We start from the raw sequence: 25,496 nt of genomic DNA, 5'->3' as shown, positions 1-25,496 counted from the left end.
CTATCTTGCCTTCTCTGTGAATGAACTTAAGATTTCAAACAAAAATAATTGACTTCAACAATTCTCTTATTAAGTGTTGTCATTCCAGTGGAATCCAATGTGTGTCGGCACAGGAGTTGATAATAGACAGGACAACCTTCTTAGCCAAAGACAGTCTTCACCTCTGTTCTCAGGGCTTTGACATATTGGCAAAACCTTTTCTGATTTTCATAGTGTCTTCTTCAGCAAAATTGAGTTTGTTATAGATTCTAGCCTGATCCATTCTAATGTAGTCTACATTAAGGTGGCTATGCTCAATGCTAACACTGTGAACCATAAATTGCCTTATTTTAGAGGTCTTCCTGACATTCAAGGAAAATAATCTAGTGTAGTTTTACAAACTTTTTAAGTTTTATCTCCAACTGACTGCCAACCATCCGACTTTTCCAGTCAACTGACCCATATGCTACCTATATACCTGAATGAGATCCAGCTGAAAGGATTTGTAATTTTCAGGCAATCAGGAATTGGCTTTTTTTCAGCCTTATCCCCACAGTATACGCATCTTATCATGCATAGGTTTTGTCATGCAATGGACATGAGAGAGGAAATGTCACTCATTTCTACTACTGGCATAACTCCCTTCCCCCTTGAAGTCAGCATTCCTGTGGTGTCTCCATTCTCTACCAGGCATTCAGTCATGGGAACATTTGTTCAAGGCATACACTCCCACACCCTGTCCTAGATGACAGGTGAGCTGGCAAAGCCATGAAATATCTCTCCTCCCCTGACAACTCAGATCATCTGGTTGTGGCAAGGGATATGTGATTTTATTTGTTTTTATCTGCACAGAGTAAATTTTGTCAAATACTTTAACATTCTGACTTCAGTCTCCTAGATATTTTGGTCATATTTGATAAAGTTTATTGCCACATCATTGACAACTACAGATTCCCTACAGTGTTGCCTGAGGACTACCACATGAGGTCCATTGACAAGCTGGATTATAAATCTATATTTATTAATCCCTATAACAGAATTCTAGGTGACCTCAGTCATACAGCCATCAGTTGGGAGTTTTACACCACTATCAGTAAGCGAAGAACAAGAAATATACTTGATCTTGTATTTATGAATGCTCCTTTTCCCTGCATAACTACTGATGTCACTCATTCTTGATCAGCTATACCACTACACAATCACCTTTTTCCTCAAACTTAGTATCAGTTGTATACAAATTCTACTACTCTAATGCCAACAGAAGGATTTCAAATTTTAGGAAATGCTCCATCTTGTGCTGACCTAATCTTTAAAGATGCCACATTTACACATGAGTTTTACAGCCATCTCAACTGATATGTAGATAAGTCAGAAAGTAGTAGGTGTATGTGTGGTGGAAGATTCAAAGGTAAATGCTTATGGTAGAACTGTTTGCTAAGTAACATTTTATAACAGTAGGTGAAAAAATAAATAGTTTGTATAAGCAGTTTTCTACCAGCAGCCAGAAGGAGTATAAAAACATCTGCAGGGATCTTCAACACATCATTTCTGAAGATGAACTGTATGTAGCTACGTTTCTGAAGGTTAATCACAATGTTTTTTCAGCTACATTATAAGCATTGGAACTAAAGCTTCATATTGCACTGAACTTAAGTTAAAGTACTACCCATTTTGATACTGAAGCTATAGGAAATGTCCTGGATGATAAATTTAGCTTTAATGTTTCCCCCCCTATATACCCTATAGTGTCCTCTCAAATCTTTAACTTCACTCCTCCCATTAACACTATGGAATAGATTCTGGAAATGATTACTAAAACTAAAAATAACAGCACTGTGAGTCTGGGCAATATTCAAAGTCTTGTTGTTCACACAAAGTACATTATTGCAAAACTTCTCTTTAGTCCTTTTAGTTTCAGCTTTGCCACAGCATAAGTGCCTAAGGTATATAAAACAACAACTGTGGTGCATCTATATAACAGTGGTTTATAACTTGACTCTGGAAATTACCATGAAATTTTAACTTAACAATAATTGTTCCTAGTAAAACTTAATTTAATTTGGTTGACATATTTAGGGATGGATTATTGGAATTGATGGGAGTCTTTCTGTTCAAGCCACATTCATAACCTTGTTAATGCACTCATTGTAGATTAATCAGTAGTGGAGTCCTTTAGGGCTCTGTATTGGATTCTCTTCTCTTTAGTATCTACTTCTCTGACATGAAGAAAAATGCCCTAGATTTCATGCTGGCTAAGTCTGTGAATAAGTGCAGTCTGGGTTTTATTAATGATTGCTCCACAGACTCCTATAATCTCCAAAAAATGCTTCTCATGGTCTAACCATGACCTTAAATTAAATGCAAAGCAATGAAATTGGAAAACAAGTTTTCCGCACTGATTATTACATAAACAGAGGCCTATAAAAGTCAATACAGTATTTAGAGATATAATTATATTTATCAACAATGAACTACTGTTTGATCATAGGTCATCAGTCATAGTAAGAAAATTAAATCAGTTTTCATCGATCATTTAATTATCATAAAGATCTAAAGAGTTGTTAGGCCCCCAATATCCCTTTTTTATTAGGTTAGTCATTGAAGATAATATTCCAGTTGGTGTGCATCTTACTAAATACCTTTCCTTTTTGAAAGACTTTACAGTTTACTGAAAAGAGACTCAAAGGACTAGGCTCCCCTAGCTATCCAAATAGATTGAAAACGTTTCAGGGTTTTCCAGCTTGAATATTCTCCTACAAGGAGATTTTAATTTTAACTTTCAAGTTATGAAAGCTCTGTTTTACTAGACATTTTTCATTTTAGAAATGCTGGTAATGCTAGGAATATTTCATTCCAAAGCTCTCATCTTATATCATAACATAAATAAGACATCAATGATGGACTGAGTCACTAACCAAAGGGTGACCAAATTGTATTATGTTATTTAAGACTCCTTAGCATCTTAAAAAGCTAACAGTATTGCAATAACTGACTCCATTAGTGTCTCTGTTATCCAGTACTATATCTCAGTAGTACTTGTTTTTGTGCTACATCAGCACTGAAATTTGCATACACACACACACACACACACACACACACACACACACACACACACACACACACACACGTGTACACACACATACAGACATTTTGGTGAAGAAGATATTATCCGAACATAAGGTCTCATATAGAATATGAAATTTACTCACCTTAGAAGCAGAATAAGCTATTGCCATTAATGTATTATCACCCAAATTGGCATACGACTGCATTACTATCTACACAATCATTATTTCAAAGTGTAAGTGCTCCCAATTAAAGCTAGAAGAGCATGCTTACTGTACACATTAACAGACAAATTACTTAATGATATATTTTGCTACCCAAAAAACAAGCTGAAAGCAAATAACCACAAACATTATGAAACAATGCAAATTGTTGTTAGGCAGGCCACCCACAGCACTGAAAAATACTGCTCAGATTTTCATTGCTAAAGATAAACGCATTGCTGACATCCTATTGCAACATAAACGAAGTGCATGTATCGCAGCAATAGGAAATATTTGTGTTTTACTAGCAGTGATTATATCTGCAATGTTTAGCTCTCATATAATTGGTCTAACTGGGTTATTATTGTCTTCATTGTCACTGTAACTATGCGCTTTTCCTTGTTGTGACCTTGTTTCCATTACGCCTCACTGCAACTATGTTTCTACCATCACTTACAGTAGTTTTTAACTGTGATTTCAAGTTTTTTTTTTAATCAAGCTGTTTTGCTAGTAACCGAAATGTAACAATGTTTATCATTTTTGTCTCTCTCTATATAAATATACAGATATTTATATATAAGATTTGATTGTACATGTAATAGTATGCTTGTTCAAATGACAGTGTTTGCCTAGTAGGCCCATGCTGTGGCTGAAAGGAGTCATTGTGCCAACCAACATGTACTAAATAGAGGGATTCATACAAAATTACCCCAGGGATTAGTAGTACGGCCTCTGTCAGTAAGGGATGTAAACCTACTGGCCACACTTTCCATGGTGCATTTCTACGTTATATATGGTTGCTCAAACCACCTGTCTAGTACTAACCTGTGAACCTATGAGCCTGTGAAATGCAGAGGATAGTGGTGGAATATAGGGGAGAAAGACATGAAGTAGTAGAAAACAGATTGTTGTGGAAGGGTGCAGAAGATGTAATAAGTAAAGGTAAAAAAGAAACTAAATGTCAGCACATTTGACTAAAGTATTCAAAGGAAGTCATAAGATTGTTAGTAAACCATCAAGCCTAAAAGTGCTGGGAGGAGGAATAAGACAAAGGCACCTTTACTTAACGTAATTCTTCAAGGACTAATTTACCCTAAAATACTGAATTATTCCTTTTTGAGCAAGGACATTCACATCTGCTATTGTAAAGCATGCAGCCAGTTCTGCTTTTAGATTTAAAACTGGAAAGGCAATAACACTGTTTAATTATTTATTTATTTATTTATTTATTTTCAAGCAGGAATATGTAATGGGATAATCTCCCTGTCAGATGTGTGAGACCTGATAGTGCAAATCCTGACACTTTGAAAAACAAATTATGATTGATATAGAAAACACTGAATTCTGAGACCCATTATCATAACATTCAATAAGTATTGAAAACGGGCTTTGCCTCTCTGCCTGTACATCAGGGTATGGGAAAATATTCTGATATACCACAATATAGGGATGTGTACATATTACCTTCATATTAACTGCTGTTTTGAAAGGCAGCAGTCAAGCCACTACTATGAAGAATAATTTTCACTACTTAGATTGTAATCATATATCTTGGACTTTCAACAGATATTCAAGATAGGAAGCACTTTCAAATTATGACAAAAATTGATAGTATTAAATCAATGTATCCAATACTGTATACTTTGCAAAAACTGTGAATCTTATGTACTAACTTTACCACAAAAGCTTTTCAATTTTGTATTGCTTGTTGTACAGAAGAAATAATTTTATGAAAGTGGGATTAATACATTTTAAATGTTACCAAAGCAACAGCAGGACATGTAACTGTAGAAACCAAGAACCAAATAGATAAAGTTTTGCTGGGACCACAAGCAGGACTCAGTAGAAACAAGTTTCAGTTTTATTCATCAGTTTAACACGTTTGTCCAGGTAAAAGCCTTTTTCAGAACTGAGATATACAAGTAGTAAAAACAAAGGTAAACCATACAGAAATGTCTTAAAAGAACTTTACTTATTATTATTATTATTTTGTTTACATTTTACATAATTTTTACTACTTATTTTAATCTGTTTAATATCTATGAACACACTTTAGCTATAAAAAAAAAGGACACGTCTAATGTGTTAGCGAAGCATGCTACCACTTGTTCAAATTTCAAAAAGTTTTCATTTTCAGTGTTAGAAAAAGTCAATGATGATTTATTTTCTGGGAATTTCAAAGTTAATTTGGAATGTAAAGAAACCTTGTGGCAAATTTTACTTAATGCAGATCAACTTCCTGGTCTGAACGACATGGTCAATATAAAGTGCTTTTTACAAACACAAAGGTTATAGTTACAATACAATATATTCATTATAGATGAGTATTTGCACTCTTTGGTGCAAACACATCTTATTGTAAGAGTTTTCAAAGAAAAGTGATGATTTTTTTTATATACTGCAGACTGATGTAATGGATTAAGCATTTTACACATTTTATTGGTCTTTCAGATCACATGTGATGTTTTATTTAGTATTTAAATGATTTGCCATGTGGGGATGATATTTCTGATGAAGTTCATGATTATTAAAGTGGACGAAACGGGTAACATAAGGTGTTTGCAGTTCTTTCTTTAGTCATATACTGGCATTTTTTATTTGGTTTTCCGTGTGTGTCCAGTGAAGTTTTCGATTTTTAATGAGGTACCTTTAAATTTCAAAAGTCACATGACTGTTTTGCTGTATAAATATGTCTGCGTTTGTAAGCTGTATTTAGTTCTGAAGAAGTCCTTTACCTGGATGTAAGCATTAACTGTTGAATAAAACAGAAACTTTCTTCTGCAGAGTCCTGCTTGCGGTCCTAGTATAACTTGATCTCTTTGCATTTTAAATTTTATTGTAATTCTAAGTATTAATACAAAAAGATCATTTGTTTATCTCATAAATTTTATAGAAAGGGTTCTGTGTCTTACAGCTTGGAAAAGTTACAGCTTGCCATTTCATTTTTTTATTTTCAGGTTTCTCTGGTATATTAAGTTCAGACAGCAGTCTTATAGGTTCATTTACTCTGTAATGTTTTCTCCTTTGTATAATTATAGCTTCATGCCTCATTCCAGCTCTTCTGTTTTAGGAAGAACTTGCAAGTATTTGTATGTGTTTAATGAAGTAGATATAGTCTAATTTTGGCTAAAATAAGCAACTTTATATATAAACTGATATATAAAGTGATTTCCTGTCAGTGTACAGTTTAGAGAAAGAGCATACAGTATTTATTTATTAAGTGGGTACTATCTGTGAACATTTAGGATGATAGAATGTATTTATGCAAGCTTTCTGACTTGGCCACTATCTTTGATGTTTCTAAAAATACTTTGAACATTACCATATTAGAGCACTGAATGTGTCACTGCTTTTTTTTTTCTTTCAAATTACTCTTTCCCAGCAAATTCTGCAAAAATGCCGGCAGTTTTTTTAACTAAATATGGTTTCTTTCTATACATGAGCTTATCTAAGGGTTGTTAAGCAAGTGTTGGAAATGATTCTGAGCAACAGTGGGTCAGTAGATTACAAATTGTACATTAATCATTAAGGTTCACTAGTCCAAGGAATGTTGATTAGAAGGAAGAGGAAAGGTACAAAGATGAGTACTTGATGTACTCTGACACTATGTGATATATTCTACAAACGTGGAAGAGGAAAGGTGCAAAGATGAGTACTTGATGTACTCCGATACTATGTGATATATTCTACAAACATGGAAGAGGAAAGGTGCAAAGATGAGTACTTGATGTACTCTGATACTATGTTATATATTCTACAAACGTGGAAGAGGAAAGGTACAAAGATGAGTACTTGATGTACTCCGATACTATGTTATATATTCTACAAACGTGGAAGAGGAAAGGTGCAAAGGTGAGTACTTGATGTACTCTGACACTATGTGATATATTCTACAAACGTGGAAGAGGAAAGGTGCAAAGATGAGTACTTGATGTACTCTGACACTATGTGATATATTCTACAAACGTGGAAGAGGAAAGGTGCAAAGATGAGTACTTGATGTACTCTGACACTATGTGATATATTCTACAAACGTGGAAGAGGAAAGGTGCAAAGATGAGTACTTGATGTACTCTGACACTATGTGATATATTCTACAAACATGGAAGAGGAAAGGTGCAAAGATGAGTACTTGATGTACTCTGACACTATGTGATATATTCTACAAACGTGGAAGAGGAAAGGTGCAAAGATGAGTACTTGATGTACTCTGACACTATGTGATATATTCTACAAACGTGGAAGAGGAAAGGTGCAAAGGTGAGTACTTGATGTACTCTGACACTATGTGATATATTCTACAAACGTGGAAGAGGAAAGGTGCAAAGATGAGTACTTGATGTACTCTGACACTATGTGATATATTCTACAAACGTGGAAGAGGAAAGGTGCAAAGATGAGTACTTGATGTACTCTGACACTATGTGATATATTCTACAAACGTGCTGTGATAACATTGTATGGGAATGTTTTTTCAAGTAAAATCCATTAGCAGAGCTCGAGGCAGATTGCTTAACAGTGTTACATGACCCTCTCTGTTAGCACCGAGTAAGGAGTCAGAGGCCTCTAAGATGTTAAAGGAATGTATACAAATCATCAACTAATGTTTATGCAAATTGTGTATTATTTAGTGATACTAATATATGCAAGGAACCACTCTCCACCTATCTCATCAGTTCCTTTGTCTCCATACAGACTCCTTAGAAAGATTAGCATTGCCTATCATGAATATTAAAGAGGCAAGAGAGTAGGAGATCAGAACAAAAGTACTGTTGTTCATTAAAGAAATACTACTACATTGGAATTTGAGAAGCCATGGCTACAATTAAGTCATTTTGTAAAGATTGGAGGTAATCTGAAAGTATACCATAGGGTCAAAGGTCCATAGGTACTTACTGGGCTATTGATCTTTGAGGATCTTAAGAAGCCAAATCCTACATTCCCACTGTAGCTTTTAGCCTTTATATTCTACATTTAAGAATCTCAAAGGCAAGCAGAGCAAGGATATGTTAGGACATTTTTGTTACCTCGTTCTATGAGGGACATGGGTGCTAAACTAGGAATGAATTTGTGGTTTCTCATCCATTCATCCAAATTACATATGAATGAGTTAAGAGAAGTACTTTGCTTTATGTGGAAAGAAAGATGATTCCATAGATGAGATATACTCTGTGATACATACCTATCCTCCAATATGTTGTATGTATCTTGCAATAGAGATTGAAATTCTTTGAGTGGGTATTCATGTGACCTTTGGCCTTGTGAATGAGTAACAGGTTTGATAGGATGGGGTCTGCTGAGGCCCTATATGCAAGGCAAAGGTTGACTCTTAGTAGCCTGTATGATAATGAGATGAGGGATAAGGCTTTGAGATAGTCTGCATAGTTTTGTCATTCAGACCCTTGATTTTTTTTCAGTGGGAAAGCATTGCGGTCACTCCAGTTGTGACAAGTGTATGGACAGATACATACTGATTGGAGTATTATATTCAGTGACTGGTCTGATGAGAGCCAAGTGTAGTGGAATGATTACATACCTGGACCTGAACTGCATACCTTTAGATATAAGTTGTGCAATGAAGGACGGCTTCCTTGCAATAGTGGAATCATAGTGATCAATGGAAAGTTCATTTCTGACATATGTTGCCAGATACCTGATTACTGGATCAAATTTCAGGAGTGTGTTGTCAATGTGATAGCTACAAGGGAAGTCATGTCCACCCAAGGATACTGTTGCTCTTCTTATGTGCATTAAGAAGACGTTAAGGCTTGGGTGCTCACTTAAGTAGTTTATTGTATACAAATATATTGGGATGGATGGCAGTAACATTAAACTTAAACAAACTAACTAACTAACTGACTGACTACATACTTGTATGCTCGCACTCTAGCTGCTCACTCAAATTGGCACTGTTGCTTGCACGTGCTCAGTACTTATATGCATGTGCTGACTCACTGGAAAGCTTCTTAAAGGTATACCAAACACTCTGATCTACACCCTCCCTCTTTACTGAGCTGTTGCATATAAACAATGACATTTCAATAGGCATGCAATTATACTGACACTAATAAAGAAAAACAACAGTCATGTCCAGGTTTCCATGTATCTGGAAGTAGGTTTTGAGATGCGACCTGATCTCATAACATAACAGTTAGGACTGGGTTTAGCAACAGGGGCAGCCACTGTGGAATGTTCTGCTTGAGGAGTCTCAGGGATTTTCTCTAAAATGGAGACTGTTGACAGAATGTCCTCTGGACCAGGAACATTGGACAAGTCACTCTGAGAACTAGACTCTTTGGCACAGGCAAGATGATGTAATACTGGTTCAGGCAGTGGTAACAAATGCTTCCAATTTCATCTAAATTTCATTCCTTGTGATTCCCCAATGTACGATCTCAGCACTTGACCTAAAAAATTCACAAATCCGATGCAATCAAAACCTTTTGATGTCTGCATCCTTACTATCTCCCCTTTCTGTAAAGAATGGAGTGGTTTGCTGGTTTTATCATAGTAAGACTTCTGGGAAAAATGTTTTTTTTGCTTTTACGGCTTTGTTGTTCTTAGCACATGCAACCAATAAATTTCTACTTATTGGTCTTGTGGTTCTGGTTTGTCTTGACATATGTCTCTGGGCAGGTGAACCAAGAGGTTTATCACAAGAAATATTTCTGAGATTTAACAAGTTGAGAAAAACATTGGTATTGCCACGTCTGGATTTCTCTAACAGCTGTTTTGCACTTTGAACTGCACATTCAGCCAAGCCATTTGAGGGTATTCAGGACTACTCGTAATATGAACAAAGTTCCACACTTCTGCAAATCTCTTGAACTTCTGACCTATAAATTGTGCACCATTGTCAGAAATAACTCTGTGTAGATTACCATGGACAGAAGAATGTCACTTCATCTTAGTAATGGCATTATTAGAAGTTAGGTTGGGAAGTAGCTCAATCTCAAACCAATTTGAGTAAGAGTCTACTAACACCAATTAATGTTGACCATTCCACTGAAAGACATTTGTGACTATTGTCAACCAAGGTAGTTCAGGAATATGGCTTAACTGAAGTGGTTCTTTTTGTTGATGCGGCTTTGTACTATTAAATACTGAAAAAGATGAAAGTAGTTTCTCAATATCTCTTGACACAGAAGGCCAAAATACTAGACCTCTTACCTTTCTTTTGGTAGAATCAGCTCCTGGGTGACCACAATGCAAGATGTTAATATACTCTTGTTGCAGGGATTTTGGAACAATCACTTTTGGATCTTTCATGATGATACCATTGTCTGACAAAATATAATTTCTGTATGGAAAATACTGCTGAACTTCTACTGGTAAACAAGATTGCTTTGAAGGCCATCCTAGACTGATAAAGAGGTTTAGCTTCTGGAGAACTGGATCTGAAGCTGTGTGAATTTTGAGCTCATCATGACATATGGAAGAAAAGTTTCTCACTTCCAGGACCTCAAATTCAAGTTGCTCATTGTTATGTTGTTCTGTAGTTTTTCTGGGCAATCTGGATAAGGTATCAGCAAGATAAAGACATTTGTATTTTGTGTAAACAAGACTGAAATTGTACTTTTACAATTTGAGCATCATGCGTTGCAATCTCGTTGGAGCTGTATGTATAGGCTTTCTCAAAATAGTGTCAAGAGGTTGGTGGTCAGTTTTGATCTGGATAGGTCAATCATAAATATAATCATGGAACTTCGAACATACAAACATGTTTGCTAAAAGCTCTTTCTCAGTCTGGGCATACTGCATCTCGATCTGCGTAAGAGTTCTCGATGCATAGGATACTGGTCTACCCTCTTGAAGAGTGACTGCACCGAGACCAAATTTAGAAGCATCACAGGAACGAGTAACTAGTTTGTGAACATCATAGTAGCTGAGAGTTGGTGGGTTAGCAATTTTCTGTTTCAGGACATCAAATACTCTTTGGTGCTGTTCTGACTATGAACAAATTATATCTTTGCATGTCAGCTCACTGAGTGATGCTAAAAGTTGGCTTCAATCTGGAATGAACTTGCCTACACAGTTGACCATGCTAAGAAAACATTGGAGGGCTTGAACATTGTCTGGAGCTGGCATCTCAAGAATTGCTGTTTGCTTGGAAGGATCTGGTCATATGCCTAAACTGATAAATGGGTGACCGACATAAGTAACTTCTTGTAGCCTGAGCTTGCACTTCTGAGGATTCAGCTTAAGATTAATTTCACGTGCTCTTCCCAGAACTTTCTTGAGGTTGTCATGTTTGACTTCACCATTGCCTCCTACTAGAATATCATCTACTATAATAGCACATGGATAGCCAGAAAACATTTGCTCTATTGCACGCTGAAAGACTTCACTGACAGAATTTATCCTAAATGGCATTCTCAGAAATCTGTATCTGCCGAATGGCGTACCAAATGTGGTTAACAATGAAGATTGTCAGTCAAGCAATATTTGCCAAAATGAACTCTTTGCTTCTAAGACATAAAAAAAACAGTGGCGTTTGGCATGAGGGCAGCAATCTCTTTGACTGTGTGCATTGGATGGTGAGGTCTTTTTAATGCTTTGGATCAATCCATATTCTGATATCATCTGAATTTTTCTTATGAGCTACTGCCATGGAAGATACCCATCCAGTAGGTTCTTCTACTGGACAAATTACTCCTAGCTGCACCATTTTGTCTAGATCAGCTTTTACTCTGCTCTGCATAGCTATTAAATCTTTCTGTGCTGGTCTGATAACTGGGCTGAAGTTAGATTCTGGGTCTAACTTCATAGAGTACATAAATGTTAATTTGCCTAGTTTGTCTGCATAAATATCAGCATATTCCGAAAAAATACTTTGGGTGAAATTTGAGCTATTGTCATGCAGGCTTACATGGTGAATCTCTACATTAAGTGAAATCAGTCCCATTCTCAAACTATCTCTGAAGTCCAACAATGACTGCACATGTCTCTTGACTATGTAAAACTGCAAGTCATAGCTGAGTAACATGAAAGCACTACTGAGCTTTTGGTTTGAATCTCTTCACCACCATAAGCAACAAGCTTTGCACACCTTGTCAACTCAAGTTCTGACACAATATTGCACTTTGAGACAGTATCTACTGTGAGTTCTATGGGATCCCATTAATCCAAACAGCACAAAAGATCTCATTCTTTGCCCACAAATCTACCACATTAACTGTTTCACCAAGCACAGACATCAACATAAAAAGTAGGATTGCAGCTTTCTAATTGATCAACTTGCCTCTTGGAATGCCCTCTTTTAATAAACAAATGTGCCTTATTTCATTTACAAAATCTTTCGAAATGCTTCCACTTATTGCAAGAATGATACTGCTGAACAAAAGCTAAGCACTTTTCTCTTATGGGTTCATGATTACCACCACAATTACAACAGTTGACTATGAAGCTGGGTGGGGACACATGTTTTGCTGACTCACTCTTGTGCTTCTCTGAGCATGCTGTGGAATTTTCTGGAAAGACTCAAGGGTTTCTCAGGGACTGTTACAGGACCTGCAGTAGCTGCCATGTGCTTGGGCCTGTTTCTTTTAACCATGTGCTGCATACTATCAACAAGAGATTTGTCACTGTGCCTTCCACAGCTACTCTCATTTGTAACCATACTTGTGTGCTTTTTAGTAAGCTTGTATATCTGACAAATCTCCATGGCCTTATTCAAAGTCAAATCACTGTCTTGAAGCAAAATCTTTCTCACTGCGTCATCATTAATACCACACACACAAGCTTGTCCTTTATCAACTCATCTCTCAAATCACCAAATCTGCAAGTTTTAGCCTTATTTCTCAAGTAAGTTATATATGCTACAAAAGTTTCTCCAGGCTTTAGATCCCTTGTGTAAAATAAGTGCCTTTCCATTGTAACATTTGTTTCAGAGTTACACATTTCTCTAAATTTACATTTTAAGCACTCTGGGATTTCCCTTGTTTCAGCCAGTACCACTATAAGGCGGTCTTCCCCCTCCCCTACAAACACAGCAAGTGCATACAAAAATTAACAATATCTTTCAATGGCCTCTGAACCAGCTAAATTAAGCAGAATAAATGCCTTTTGTACATGCATCTTTGTCAGAAAAAGCAGCCTGTATGAAAATATTGTATTCCTGCTCAAACACTCTCCCATTTTCCTCAATATTGTTATCAAACACAAGCAGTGTGGGCCTGCAAAACCCTTTTGCATGCCCATAGATTATAGTAAAACACAATACAAAATTGGCCCCTGTAATTATGTATGAATAATCACACATACCAGCTACCGGTAATAATAATTATCGAATGCACAATAAACTCTTCAAAATACTATACTCAGCGAAATAAGCTTTGAAATAACTGTACTCTGCAAAATATTCTTTGACATGACTATACTTTGTGAAATAACTGCACTATAATACTGCACACACTTGCAAACACTTTTTACACTTTGGATACTTTGAATAGATTTAGTCAATATGAAAAAGTAGCACATAGCAAATAATATGGTCATTTCCCTTTTTTGTACATTTTATGTGATTCAGATATTATTTCTAACATTTTTGCAATTATTTTGAATATTTTTATCAATATGTCACTGTTTTGGACATTTTGTTTAATAAGAAATTCGTTTTGAGCATTCTGAGTGCTTCGTTTTATCTGGAATTTGTTTCTGACCTGTTTTGTGAGTTGTTTGAGCAGTAGGGATCTTAGGAGACTGATATTGAATGACCACTGTAGGTAGTCCAACAAGTCATGTTTCAGAATGACCAGCAGACAGCCTTGTATGTTATCCGAAATAGGTAGTTAGAAGGATTGCAGTCCAGGGGACCATTGAGGAGCCTAGCCAAAATTTCTAGTTGTCCAGAAGCGCTGTTTTATTAAGTGACTTGCTCAAGGTCATACAGGAGGCAAATGCAATGTGAGACAATCAGTCCTGTACCATAAGAACTATAGCTCACAACCTTAATTCCCTGCAACAACTGTCAGCCATAACTTATGAACAGACAAATTATTCTCTATGAATAAATTTTCTTTCAAAAAAGAGAAACACATAGCATAGATGTAATATACCTATGAATATTCTTGCTGTTCAGCACATAAATTTAAGACAATGATCTGCTTGCAAATTTCTTAATGCAGACATGCATGCAACTCCACTCACTTTATAACTGCATGTTATTTGACCATGAGCAAGTCATTTAACCAAGCAGTTCTGATAGCCCATCCATGAAAAAAATATGACTAGTCAGTGTGTATCTAGTTAGCAACTGGAAAAAGACCTAGATACCTGCCTTATGCAAGAAATTATATTTATTTACTAAGAACAGGCAAGTCATCTTGGCAAAAATATATTCTGACCTAAACTGATAAAACAACTTGTGGATTACATCACATTGATACACTCTCATTATTAATATAAATGTAGTTTGTTTGTTTGTTTGTGTTTTTCGGCTTTTCCCGGTTAGGACTCGCCACAGCGGAATTCCGGTCTGCTAATGATTGGTAGTGGATTTTTACGTACCAGGTTACCAGCCCTGACGCACAACCTTCAATGAAGGCACGCCCCATTCACGTATGCCTCCACACAGAAGACGCTCTAGCTGAGAATCGAATGGGACAACGTCTTGCTATGAGGCGACAGCGCTACCGCAGCACCACCACCGCAGTATATTAATATAAATGCAGTACATACTTCTATCCTTATTTAGTGCATGTACAACTAAAAACTTAGGCAATTTCCTGCCAAAATGTTCAACTTTAGATGAGAATACAACAAAAAGCACAGCATTAAGAGGGAAAATATGTCCATATTGAAAGAAAGAAGATGTAAGATTAAAATGATGAAATATATTTAATATTACTTAGCATTTTAATTGTCAAATTGGAAACTATGTGAAAACAAAGAACAAAAAAAAAAAACACACACAGCAAAAATGGAAGAAATTATGTAGTTCTAGGGAAAAATAGATCAATGTACATAAAATAAATCTAGGTTCTAGAAAGAGAATGACATGTTCATGAAAAGCTATTACTCAGATCTATTGAGTCATGAAAGCTGGGGTTCAGTTGCTCAAAGCACAAATCAGAAATACACCGGCGCACTATAGAGCTGGTGATCCATTTACACACTACAGAGCTGGTGATCTGTAACTCTTACTAGTGATGGCCAAGATGTTACAAGATGTAAGGAAAAGGGTGACTTTTTGGGTTTGAAAGGCATCGTAAACCAAGTAAGTGTGTACAGCTATTTATGTTTTCTGTGAGCTCAGTTGTCGCACACTCTTAGACACTGGCAGAAGAGGAAAAGAGCAGACAAGAAAAGAATGGAAAAATAGAAAGGACTAGAACAAAATAAAATAAAACAGAACTCAGCAAAACAGAATAAAATAAAGCAGAACAGAATGCAAATTATGAAAATAGAACAGAAGGGAAGATGAGACAATGGAATATAATAGAACAATAAAAAAGCAAACAATAAAAAAGAACAGACTAGACTAGAATAGAATAGATGACATACAGGTAAAAACAAACAGGATGCACATGGTGTACAAACCTGTCTAACATTTACATTTCTTTCAGAGCAGGTACAAGAGAACACAGCCACAGATACGACTTAAAGGGAAGCATGGATAACTGAACTGAGGAATGGAATTACTAATTTGAAATGGTTTGGGCAGTATATGCTATCCCATCATAAAAAAGACCACATACACAATTGTTATCTGAAACATACCCCACATTCAGTTGTTTCCTTAACAGGGAATAAATGCTATCACTCTATGCTTCAAGTACAGGTGAGATAAACTATCCCAGACCAAAAACATTCTTTTTGGGTGTATCTGACAATCTAAAGTTCCTGGTTTAAAGCAGAGGATAAGACTTGAATGTCTGGGATCTTCAGAGTAAAATTATCCAATTTGCTTACTCAAGGATAATATAACCATCATAAAAATGGTTTTGCTATGAATGAACATGCCTTACATAAATGAGAAGTAGTTATTTGACTCCAAGACACGTAAAACCTTGGGATGTTACTACTCAAAACAGCAACATTCAAGGTCACAAAATAGAAAAACAAACTTGCACCCCAATGTGGTGACAATCGTCCACCCCATATACATACCTGCAACTACAAAATTAGGGTACCCTCTAGTGATGATGCATCCATTAACTGGTCACCAGCAAACAGAAGATTACTTTGTGCAAATGTTTTATGGCTGGGATTCCTATTGGCAGTTAACTTAAATTCCACATACATTTCACAGGCAACAGCACTTTACTGCTGATACAGCAGTAAGAAATAATTATGGCGGCTTCACAGGAGGATCAGATTCTTCTTAACATACAAAGATAAATGAAAAAAAGTGAGGTTTTCTTTTGAGCTCACAGGTATACTGGTTAAGATTTCTAAAAACTCCAGGATATGAAGATCAGTCTTCATCTGTGGTGATTATATATGAGGTAACTTTATACATTTGTTATGTTCAACCACTGCCTTTGTGGGTTTTCTCTAGATACTCCAGTTCACCCACTTCCCAGAAGCAGTCAGGTTAAATGTTTTTTTCTAAATTGCCCACATATGTTGCATTCTCCCTTGCTCCTGTAGCTCAGATCATAGATAAAAGGGACTGTGATGATCATTCACTAACCTGAATAATAAGTGAATAAATAAAGAAAAAAAGTAATGACTTAAAATGATGATCCTCAATGAGAATCAGATATTTGAACAGCTAGAGTGTTTTCAAGGTGTTACCTTGGTTCAAACAGTATAACATTCATTAGAGGGTTGGGGTTCCATACTGGATATGAATTTACGAAGCTTTGAAGGTAAGATTAAAAACCTTAGGGGAGCTTTATACCCAACAAACATAAAACCTGTTTTGTCTTGGATGCCTTTGGGTCAAGAGTATTAACCTAAATGATTGTAAGAAATACCGGAGATCCTGTTTCTAGTCACATTTGCAGGAATCACCTCAACCAACTGTACTGCTTTGTCAGGGATGATCTACTTCTTTCCCCTCTAAGCTTTCAAATATTGGCAAAACAATACCAAATTGACAAACTTACTGACATTGCAAAATCAACTCAACTGTATCTCAGGGTGTAATGCTCAATGCTAGGAGCTTAAATAGAAAACTACAGTCCCTCCAAGCCATCCTCATACTAGAAAATGTGGACATCTGTGCAGTTACAAGGCATGCTATAAAGTGGTAAAGAGTACACCGGTAGTGCATGGCTTCAGTGCCTTTTGCACATTTAGACCAGTAGCTGCACAGACAAGCACTCATGGTGGAGGTGCCTCAATATGCATAAATATGCATCAGTAACAATCGCACCTCTAGAATAGTCAGACAGGATGATATTCTGGAGTTCTTCCATGTGCAAATCATCAAAGATAAAATCCCATACCGTATGTTAGCCAGCTATCGGTTACCCTCCATGCCCCAAGAAGCTTACAGTGCTTGGACCTACTGGAGATACTTACCATCCAACATAACACCCTACTCATGGCAGACTTTAATTACCCCTGTACAGACTGGGAATCCTACACAGCCTCAAATCTATGGCACAGAGATTCCAGAACTCACATATACAAACATTTTTGACCAAATAGTGAATATGCCCACTAGAGACACCAACATACTGGGACTTGTGTGCTCACAAATATGGGAGAATTCTGTACCCTCCACATGTCTCATCCTCCCTGGTAAGGTCCGACCATAAAGGTGTCTCCTTCAAAATCAAAATCAGCTCTTTAATCCCATAAAACCAGTAACAGTTAGGAACTATTCCAGGTCAAACTACCTTTTACTAAATGATGGTTTGTCAAAATTCAATCCCCTCCAAACCCCAAGAACACAGCAGCTTATGCTGAATTGCTAAAAGAGATTTTGTACAGCCATGTCAATGGCTGCATGCAGGCTGCTGTACCTACCAAAAATAAGCCCAGAACTAGCTGCAGAAATAACTGCCCTGGTGGCATCCAAAATTAAACAGGATAAACCACAAAAGGATAAAAAATACTGCAAAAATCAGGAAGATTGATTCCCATAAAGATAAAAGCTCTTTCTTCAAACTAACCAAGGAACTAAGAGGGCTAATAAGGTAAAGAACACCAAGTTTGTGGTTAAGATAACCTGCCAGGTGAAAGATAACCATATAACCTTCTTCAGCTATGTCAGAAACCTCAAGGATAGTACACAGCAATGTGCTGAATTGGTAACACATTCACTGAGCCTGGCAGTATAGCAAACCTGTTAGTAGACAAATTCAGTTCCAACTTCACCCTGCCTCACACCCCACCATCCCCCAAAAATACCTTTAAGGAAACATACCCTCACCAACTATAACTAGGGAGCATGTACTGGCTGCTCTAGCTAAAGCCAAGAAAACTGCTTTAATGGGCTCCGATAACATCCCAGAATGCCAGCAGAACAGTCTAAAAATATAACTTATCTAGACTCTTGGAGTTATTATTTAACTACATTCTTAAAATAGGGTTTGTGCCACAAGAATGGAGGACTGCAATGGTCATCCCCCTTCATAAGGGGGACTGTCAACAGATCCTGAAAACTACAAACCCATTAGTCTAACTAGGCTTATATGCAAAGCCATGGAAATTATCAAAAAGGACATGTAAGACCTCCAGACACTGGATCCATCCCAGTCTGGCTTTGTAAAAGGAAGTTCTTACTGAATCTGATGAACTTGTTTGAAAGGGTCACTAAAGCAATAGATGAGAGGAAAATGGTGCATACTGCCTACCTAGATCAGGCTAAAACATTGGATACAACACCCCACTCAGGTACTGTCAACCAACTTATGGAACTAGGAATAACCCCTTTATTTTATAACACGTTGGATAGCTAGCTAACCCAGGAGGTTAGAATCAGTGAGGCCATCTTCACAAAAAGGCCAGTCACCAGTGGAGTTACCCAAGGCTCTGTGCTAGGCCCTATCCTTTTTGACACCTACTTTTCAGATGTCAAAGCCAATGTCAAAGGCCTCTGGATAACTAAGTTTGCAGATGATTGCAAACCAGGAGCAGTCATGGAATCCCCCCCAGAGGTGAACACCTTTCAGGAAGGTTTAACACAGGCAAACGCTTGGTGAAAAGCCATGGCTTAAAACTGAATACCAAGAAATATGTTATAGTATCTTTTAGGAAGTTGGCCATGCCAGGAAACTACATCATCAATAAAACACCCCTAAATGTTGATTTACTAGTCAGAGATCTGAGAACTCATTTTGATAGTATCCTAGCCTTTGGTCAACATTTGCCCAAGGTAGTAAGGAAATCTTTCTATGTTGCTCAACTTATTAGCAAGGGCATGGTGTGTTGGGCCAATCAGAGAAGTCATCATACCACTCTAGTCAGCCCTCATCAGACCAATCATAAAGTATAATGCCCCCTTCGGTATGTACCCGACCAGACACGTGCAAATGGAACATCCACCAAGGTTCCTTACAAAAAGAATGCGTGGAGTAAACACAATGTCCTGCAATGATTGCCTCAGAGACCTGTCTCTTTAGTCAGGATCATACAGATTTCTAAGATGGTGGCATACAAGGATCACTAGATTAAAAGACCTACATTTTGCTTAAGACACAAATAGGACATGCTGTAAATACAGATATGTTTTTCAGAGAATTCCTGTTCTCTGGAACAGGCTTGGCATCCATGTGAATCAGAGGTCCTCCCTACCCTATTTAAGATATCTTGGACCAATGGATGGATAATCAGAAATTCACCCCTGGTGTAGCACCTATGCCACTGATTGACAGAAGCAGTCAGTAAATCTCCTCTATATAAATCAAATTTGTGGGACATGTTTGCGTTGCACAGATAGGCTTATAAAGGCCCTAGTGGTCATTAGTCTAATAGACACTTATGAATCTTTGAATCATCTAGCCATTAATGATATTCATTTTTGGCCATGTTGATAATGAGTGCATTATCAAGCTGTATTGATTGATATATATGCATTTATCGACTAATTTATGTACCTCTGATGTACTGTTATACATGTAGTATGCAAAATATCAGATTGACACATGAATGAATTTAAATGTTCACTGTTTTTACTTCTAACATCATAAAGATCAATCTTAGTTTGTTGCACACAAGCTGTGAAATCTGCAGTCATCTAAGTCGACTTAATCATTAACACTGCTTAAAATACTTTTAAATAAATAATATGAATTTTTAAAAGAATAAATTCGTTCACCCAGTCATTTAATCATTGCTAACAGGGGAGGTAAATAAAAGTAATGGTGAAAGTATCTGCAAGATATTTTCCTTAGAAGGTCAAAAATACTTCTTCTTTTGGCTTTTCCCGGCAAGGGGTTGCCACAGTGGATCACTGAATACAAAAAAGTTCAAGGATTCTAAGATCAAAGTAACAGTTTTGGCTTTATTTATACACTTTTTGTTCATAGTCTCACAAGCATAAAACAAAAAATCAGTAATATGTTAATTTATGTGCTTCAAACAAACATAATCATACAATTATCTCTGTTGAAAACCAATAATATCTATAAATTACAAATGTTAATATAAATCAGGCTGCTAACATCAATTCAAATTCAGGTTCCTAATCTGGAAAATAACACTAGCAAAATGAGAGCTGTGAACTTACTATCTCTTCGATAGTCTGACTTGTCATTCTCAGAAAAGTCGTAGCCACCTGGTTCCATTTTGCTTTTCAATGAAAATGTGAGCAGTTCATCAAGCTTTTCCTTGGAAGAGATTTGGAGCGCCTGATTGGGAAAAAGAGGAAAAAAAACGCATGTCACAATAGTGATTATTTTAAGATTTAATTGCATGCAGTAATAATGACTTCTACTCCTTGGTTCGTTTTTACTGTTGGTTTTCATTATAGTAATGTCATTCAGGAGACAGAGAAAATAGGCCATTGTGGTAAAGCTTAAACACATGTTGGAAAAATGTGAAAAAGAATTGCAAACATGCTCTACTTATGTCTTGATCAATCAACTATTCAGCAAGAGTGAAAAGAGCAAAACACTACAAAACTGTAAGACATAACTACTTGTATATAGGGCCAACTGCAGTGTAACATATATACTGGAAATACCATCTGTTTCCTAAAATGGATGATTACCATCAAATCTGTGCAATTAAAAACAAAGCATAAAAATTGGCAGGAACACTACAGCTTCACACAGTAAAAATATTTATATGTAAAAACGGACCAGATAAGCGCTTTCACGTTGTAAAACCAACGCTTCTTCAAATCATAAAAACACAAAATCACAGCTCAGTTTAAAAACAGTTAGATGTTCAATTAGCTATGTTAATTCATCACTTCATTAAACCAATTTCCTCCCTTTCAATACAGGTTTTAAAAAGACACAAGCATTAATATCAGGATGTTTATCAGCCTTTAGCCTCAAGATCCATTTAAGTTCTACTATTTCAGTATAGTTAGTGAGATCACCCCCCCCCCCCCGGTGACCCACATACACTATTTGTAGTACTCTAAAAACAAACTCAAGTCCAACATTTTCTTTAATATGTTTAGTTAGTGCATTGTTCATATGACAAGTCCTAATCTCATAAGAATGACTAAAAATTCTATATTTTAATCTCTTGTTGGTCTTACCAACATAGAATCCTGTGCAGGCCTTGCATGTGGCTCAGTAAATCACATTTGCTGTACTACAATCTGTATAGAATGTGGGACTAAAAATATATTTCATCCGTGGATGTTTAAACACTTGTTCCTATGAAATATATGTACAGGTTCTGCAATGCCTGCAACTGTATATACCAAGTCTGGCAGATAGCAAGTTACTTGACCAAGTATTACAATTCCCTGTGCACAGTTGTCTTTTCAAGTTTAAACAATTGTTATACATAAAAGAGGGATTGTTCCCAATTATTTCAGCTGTCTTGTTGTCACTTGTGAGTATTCCCCAGTTTTTTGTATAATATTACAAACAGAGCCTACATCATTTGTGTATTTCAGACCAAATCTGAGTTTACAGACAAAGCTCCTATCCTTATGCAGTAATGAACTCATGTGAGGAACAATTTGTGTTTGACAATAACAATATATACAGACCACGCATTAGATTTGTCCATTGTTTTGTGGACAATGTTTTTATCTTGTGGGGAGGGGACCAAGAAGAATCGTCTGGTTTTCTTCATTACATTAACCATACCACTTTTTTTCTTGAGGTTTACTATGTCCATGTCACAGAAAGAGAGAGATTTTTGGATGTACGATTAATGTTTAACCAAATGGGTCAAACAGATACCAATTTATTCCAAAAGGGATGTTGGACAAATAGTTACTTGTCCTTTGATAGTATGCACTCCAGGCATATATATCCTAATGTAGTAAGAGGCCAATACATGAAAGCCTCTAGGCTATGCACACAAGATGAAGCATTTCATGAAAACATTGATGCATTGAGTTAGCCACTGCGGTGGTGTTGCTGCCGTAGCGTTGTCGCCTCACAGTAAGATGGTGTCTTGTTCGATTCTCAGCTAAAGCGTCTTCTGTGTGGAGACATGTGTGAATGGGCGTACCTTCGTTGAAGGTTGTGCGTCAGAGCTGGCAACTCGGTATGTAAAAATCTACTGCCAATCATTAGCGGACCGGAGTTCTGCTGTGGCAACCCCTAACCGGGAAAAGCCGAAAGATACAACAACAACAACATTGATGCATTGAGTCAACATTTTTTGAAAAGAGACTGTAAGAAGGACCTTCTGATACAGCATAAGGAGAGGGTGATCAAGGATAGAAAAAACACTGCTGCCCCAAACTTCTCTAGACATGCTTCTAGTGCCCATAAGGATAGGAGCTTTGTCAGTAAACTCAGATTTGGTTTGAAGTGCACAAATGATGCAGGCTCTGTATGTAATATTATATGAAAAAACTGGGGAATACTTACAAGTGACAACAAGACAGCTGAAATAGTTGGGAACAATCCCTCTTTTATGTATAAAAATTGTTTAAACTTGAAAAGACAACTGTGCACAGGGAATTGTAATACTAGGTCAAGTAACTTGCTATCTGCCAGACTTGGTACATACAGCTGCAGGCATTGCAGAGTCTGTACATATATTTCACAGGAACAAGTGTTTAAACATCCACGGATGAAATATATTTTTATTCCCAGATTCTATGCAGATTGTAATACAGCAAATGTGATTTACTGAGCCACATGCAAGTCCTGCACAGTATTCTATGCTGGTAAGACCAACAAGAGATTAAAAGATTTTTAGTCATTCTTATGAGATTAGGACTTGCAATATGAACAATGCACTAGCTAAACATATTAAAGAAAATGTTGGACATGAGTTTGTTTTTAGAGTACTACAAAAAATGCATGTGGGGCACCAGGGGGGTGATCTTACTAACTATACTGAAACAGTAGAACTTAAATGGATCTTGAGGCTACAGGCTGATAAACATCCTGATATTAATGCTTGTGTCTCTTTAAAACCTGTATTAAAAGGGAAGAGATTGGTTTAATGAAGTGATGAATTAACATAGCTGATTGAACATGTAACTGTTTTTAAACTGAGCTGTGATTTGTGTTTTTATGATCTGAAGAAGCGTTGGTTTTACAACATGAAAGTGTTTATCTGGTCCATTTTTACAAATAAATACTTTTACTGTGTGAAGCTGTGGTGTTCCTGCCAATTTTTATGCTTTGGATTTTCAGTGTTTATCTGGCAGTTACCTTTATCAGTGGCTGGGACTTGGTTCTTGTGTTTGTCTTGCAATTAAAATCAAGGACAGCCCACTTGCCAGTTTTGGACTAAGGACAGCCAGCTTGTCTTCCCTCATTTGCCAGCCTCATAGCACTTCAAAGGTTTGAAGGTATACTATTCTAATAACCACTGGGGTATTTATAACCCTGGCCAAGCCCCCCAAAATGCATCTCACAAGTTTATGTATTGGCCTTTGAAAGTCTAACCAAGCTTCCAAAATGTATTCCACAAGTTTATAAACAACAGAGATTATTGTAATGGGTATGTGTAAGGTAGGCCAAGATTTACATGCTGCCTCTGTCCATTAGACACACAGCTTCTAAACTCAGTGTATATTTCCAATTTCCCATCCACTGGTCCAGGTTCCTCTCGAATAGGGTTAGGGAAGAGCTCTGTTTCACATGGATGGGAAATCTGTTCCAAAGAAGGGGAATTCTCTGTGACACATACCTGTCCCTACCATATGTCCTGTTTATGCTGTAAGCAAAGCTTAAATCCTTATATAGCATAAAAAGTTCATCAGAGTGGGATCCAAGTATGCAATGTACACCAGGCACAGATAGCCTGTCAACACTCTGTAGGAAACAGCATATAGAGATAAAGCTTTTAAGTGATTTGCAAAAGACATGCTGTTTATGCCCTGTATTATTTTGGCATGACCTCTGTGGGCATTTCAATTGTTGCATGTGCCTGGTCAGGTACATACCAAAGGGGAGGCGTTATACTCAAGGATAGGCTGGAACAATGACTTCCTTGGACCTAGATACTATAATCATGCTTAGAAGTTGAACAACATAGAATAATTTCCTTACTATACATGATGGTGAAAAGTCAGGTTATTATCTACATATGTACACAAATGGCACTGAGATTCAAGCCATGGCTGTGGGACCAGTCATTTGTCTTGAAGGTTGGTTATGTCTTTTGGGGATTCTATGACTGCTGCTAGTTTGCAATAATCTGCAAAATTGGTCAGACAGAGGCACATGACATTGGCCTTGACTTCTGAAAAGTAGATGCCAAAAGGAACAGACACAGCACAGAGTCCTAAGGGGCCCTACTAGTGACTGGCTTCTTTGTGGAGGTAGTCTCTCCTAGCCTAACTTCCTGAGTCCTATCTTAGAGCCATCTGGTTATCCAGCTGGTAACCTAGGAGTTTATGCCTGTATCTATGAGTTTCATTACAATTCCTGGGTGGGGTATTGAATCAAATGTCTTAGCTAGGTCAAGCTAGGAAGAATGCACTATTTTGACTTCATCAGTTGCCTTGCTAAAGCTCACACAGAAGTCCACCAGGTTGATTAGGTATGATGAACTTTTGATAAAACCAAACTGGGTTTGATTCAGTGTTTGAAGGTTTTTTTATGTCCTTATAAATCATTTTCTTATTAATTATTTCCGTGGCTTTGCATATGAGACTAGTCAGACTTATGAATTTGTAGTTCCTGAGGTCTGCTGATGACAACACTTGTATAGAGGGATGACTGTTGTAGTTCACAAATTGTGTGAAAGTCT

At 36.9% G+C, this 25,496-nt stretch overlaps 1 protein-coding gene across 1 annotated transcript in view; it reads right to left on the bottom strand.

Moving 5' to 3' along the window:
• BANK1 (B cell scaffold protein with ankyrin repeats 1) overlaps positions 1 to 25,496 on the bottom strand; it is a 1,951,135-nt gene that overhangs the window by 1,671,420 nt on the left and 254,219 nt on the right. The window contains exon 5 of the mRNA XM_044063440.1: positions 20,875 to 20,995. Coding sequence (XP_043919375.1) covers positions 20,875 to 20,995 — 121 coding nt within the window. The remainder of the gene's footprint in view (positions 1 to 20,874; positions 20,996 to 25,496) is intronic.

This window comes from Protopterus annectens, chromosome 2.part1, assembly GCF_019279795.1.
Source record: "Protopterus annectens isolate FY-2018-M chromosome 2.part1, PAN1.0, whole genome shotgun sequence".
NCBI classification, from domain to species: domain Eukaryota; kingdom Metazoa; phylum Chordata; order Ceratodontiformes; family Protopteridae; genus Protopterus; species Protopterus annectens.
The sequence above is the reverse complement of the archived record's forward strand: the minus strand, read 5'-3'. Positions and strand labels throughout refer to the sequence as shown.